Raw genomic sequence first — 3,254 nt, 5'->3', positions numbered from 1 at the left:
ATGTACCCGTGTACTACTGAAAAGGAAAAAGTAAAAAAAAAAAAAATGCCTGACTGAACCAAAACACGGAGCTCGACCTCCTCTCACCTGTTTAGGTTGTGGTCCACAAATAAGCACCTGGTGGCTGGATGCGGCCCACGGGCCACCATTTGAGAACCACTGTTCTACACTGTTTCCTTCATCTCACTTAACTGCATCTGCTCTCTCTCTCTCTCTTTTATTATAGGTGTTAAAAGTCGGGGGCGTGGAAAAAAGAAGTGTACAATTTCCTGAGGTGAAGCGGCCACTGTCCACAAGAGTGCAGTCACGTCACCATTACGTACATGGACTGGAGTGATTGAATTACACCTCACGTCGAACATTGTTTTTGTTTTTTTTCTGCCCAGTGCCTGTAACAACGACCATTGAATGTTCAACCAATCAGGTACTGGCGTTTATCTGTGTCTTTAGCGTCTGTTAAAAGAGTTTTTTCCTGGTGATCACTGAACACCACAGCCTTTCTGGGGCTTTAAACACAGTGGGTTTCATGCTCCCTCTAGTGGACGTGTTGGTGCACACGTTGTAAAGCGTGTTTTTACAAGTTTTTTTTTTTTTACAGGTTTAGAAAAATAATGAATTTAGAAGAAGAAAAGACTCAGTGAATCACGGTGTGAATCACAGTGTGAATGGTGTGAACAACTGGAGTCTTTAAAGAATACTACGGGGAAAAAAAGTGCCTTGTTAACGCTGTGTTAGCCACTTTAACATTTGTTTTGTTTTAAGTTTTTTTATTTTTATATTGACACACAGCACTATCAGGGCTGGCCTTCAGGGACCAATCAGGGTCTAATCCCCCCCCACCTACCCCCCCTCCCTGATGGACTCTGAAGATCCAGACCTGAATGAAAAACCACTGTGAACACAAACAGCGTTGCAGCAGTTTTAGACCTGAAGTGTTGCTTCTTCTTCTTCTCTCTCGTATTTCCAGTACATCTGTTTTTTCTCGGCAGAAAACATATCTTACAGTGTTGCCTTCAAATGCTACAAGTTCTTGGGACAAATGGGAATAATCAATAGATGGACGGCTGGATCCATGGAAAGGTTTGTTGTTTTAAACACGTTTAAACTGTTGACACGTCTCTGTTTTTTTTGTTTGTTTGTTTGTTTTTTGTAACGACTTCTCATTTTTAATTGTGTCCTGTTTCATTGAACTTCAGGTTTGTTCGTTCTTATGTTTTTACTTTTGATCAACAAAACCCAACAGTTACTAATTGTTAATGTGAGTCAAAGACTTTCTCTTCCTGTTGTCATTTAAAGTTCAGTGTTCTACTAAAAAAAAAAAATTCAAGCCTAAATATTAAAGTCCAGTCAAACTGCCCGGCACGGTCGTCCATGTTTCTCTTCACTGCCTAAACCCACCACTACATGTCTCACTTCTCACACACTCCAACAGAAACCAAAGGCCTGATGGGAACTCGAGGGTCGGGCTGGTGGCGTAGGTGGGGAGATAAAGACGAGGGATTGCAAACCAAACCTGTCGCAACAGCGAAACACGAAGTCAGAGCTGCAACAGGAAGTGACACTCTTAAATTACTTCAGTGACGAGTTTAGCCGCAGCAGCACAGAGTTGGTGTTTCCTGTGCTTCTATGATCACAGTGATGCTTCTACGTGGGGCTGTTTTTTCATCCTCACAGTTTCTGGAAACACCAGTTAAATCTAACCTGGGACCAGTGACTTTTATCGTGTACAAAAATAGATTTTTTTTTTCTTTGTTTTTGGCAATCAGCGTAGGCAAAGGAGGTCACGACGTAGGCAGAGTACGGCTACACTGAAGATTAACCAAACTCACCTCCAGAGCTGCTGAGCGCCTGCTGAAGGACTAGGTCTTTTTCTGGCAGTAAATGTCATCAGGTGGAGTCAAAACACAAAACACATCTGTCTGAACAACGGTGGTGTAGTTGTTTAGCCCAAATTCACAAAACACATCTGTCTGAACAACGGTTTGAAAAATTAGAAATAAAATGACATTTTTCTCCTAAACTAACACAAAGAGAGGAGTGGAGGAGTTTATTTACCAGTTCACCACAGACCAGGCAGGAACAGAGACGAAACCAGGCAGAGCACAGAGTAGGGTAGAGGTACTTATATACCCCGGCCACCAGGTGACATGAGTGAGACTGACAGACAGGTAACGACAGGGACCAGGTGAGTGTGATGTCACTGATTAACCCCAGAGAGTCACAATGTTTTTATGTCCATGTTTTTCCCCTTTGTTTTCATGCAAAGAAGTACAAGAATATTAGATATTTATTATTATTATTTATTGGTGTTTAATGAAATATTAATACATTTACAAAAAAAAATATATGTGATGTTTATATATATTTTTTTATTTTCAAACTTTCATCAAGGGGGCCCGCAATAACCTCCCCGCCCCCTCGCCCCCTCGACCTCTTTGGGCCGGTTTTATGTTCAGCACCACAGCTTAAAGTGAAACAGAGAAAATGTTTTTGTTTTGGTCACTGCTGGACCAATCAGCTTATTTGGTTTAAACATAGAAACCTCAGCTCAGAGCACTGAAGCAACAGTTTTCACAAAGCACCTCAGTGCACACAGTACACGAAGTACACACTGTGTACAACACAAATGAGGAAGTAAGATGTGATCTCATGGTCTCACAGGAAGTAAAAAAAACATCTGCTGAAAGAAGTTCTTTTTATTGCCTAATTTAAAAAAAAACTAAACATGATTTGATGTTAAACACTGAATGTGTTGTTCAGAAGTCGATGACTCAGAAGGTGTTTCAACATACGGGTCTCGTTACAAAATCCCAGAATTACTTATTGCATTTATTGCACCACAATATGAAAATATGAAAAAAAAGTAGTTTTATTTGTATAAAACAACAACGCTGCATTTATAACATCATACATTAAAAACCAGGCCGTATATATTTACAGATATATTTACAACTTTATACAACTGATCTGAGTTCAGATCGCGGTGCATTTGTAATTCAGTTTTAAACCGACTTTGAGAAGTGAAAACCTGATTTGTCGTACAAATGTCTCTGTTTCTGACACTCGATATATTTTATATACAACATATTTATTTATTTATTTACTTCCTGCACCAACAAACCCTGAGAAGACGTTTCTTCAGCACAGACCACAGATGTGACTCACCCCTTCACTCACCCCTGACTCAGATCTGTGCACAGACAAGTGGAAAGAGACCCGACCCCCCCCCCGCCCCCCCACCCGCCCTCTGGCCG

The 3,254-nt window shown here is 40.8% G+C and overlaps 1 protein-coding gene and 1 long non-coding RNA gene across 3 annotated transcripts in view; one reads left to right on the top strand and one right to left on the bottom strand.

Moving 5' to 3' along the window:
• fam83fb (family with sequence similarity 83 member Fb) overlaps positions 1-1,822 on the top strand; it is a 12,262-nt gene extending 10,440 nt beyond the window's left edge. Inside the window, exons 5-6 of one of the 2 annotated variants that reach the window (XM_025058734.1) lie at positions 227-1,080; positions 1,433-1,822. In XM_025058734.1, coding sequence (XP_024914502.1) covers positions 227-273 — 47 coding nt within the window. In that variant the 3' untranslated portion in view covers positions 274-1,080; positions 1,433-1,822. Of the gene's footprint in view, positions 1-226; positions 1,361-1,432 lie in introns of those variants that run through there. The other variant, XM_008316547.3, reaches the window with a different exon arrangement.
• Positions 582-3,243, bottom strand: LOC112487513 (uncharacterized). The gene is made up of 3 exons (XR_003050667.1): positions 2,056-3,243; positions 1,830-1,919; positions 582-1,513 (listed from the first exon to the last, which is right to left on the bottom strand). It is a non-coding gene; the product is annotated as an uncharacterized LOC112487513 (long non-coding RNA).
• Positions 3,244-3,254: the final 11 nt, after the last annotated feature.

Source organism: Cynoglossus semilaevis, chromosome 9 (genome assembly GCF_000523025.1).
Source record: "Cynoglossus semilaevis isolate Cse_v1.0 chromosome 9, Cse_v1.0, whole genome shotgun sequence".
Lineage (NCBI taxonomy): Eukaryota > Metazoa > Chordata > Actinopteri > Pleuronectiformes > Cynoglossidae > Cynoglossus > Cynoglossus semilaevis.
This window is presented reverse-complemented; position numbering and strand designations above follow the sequence as displayed.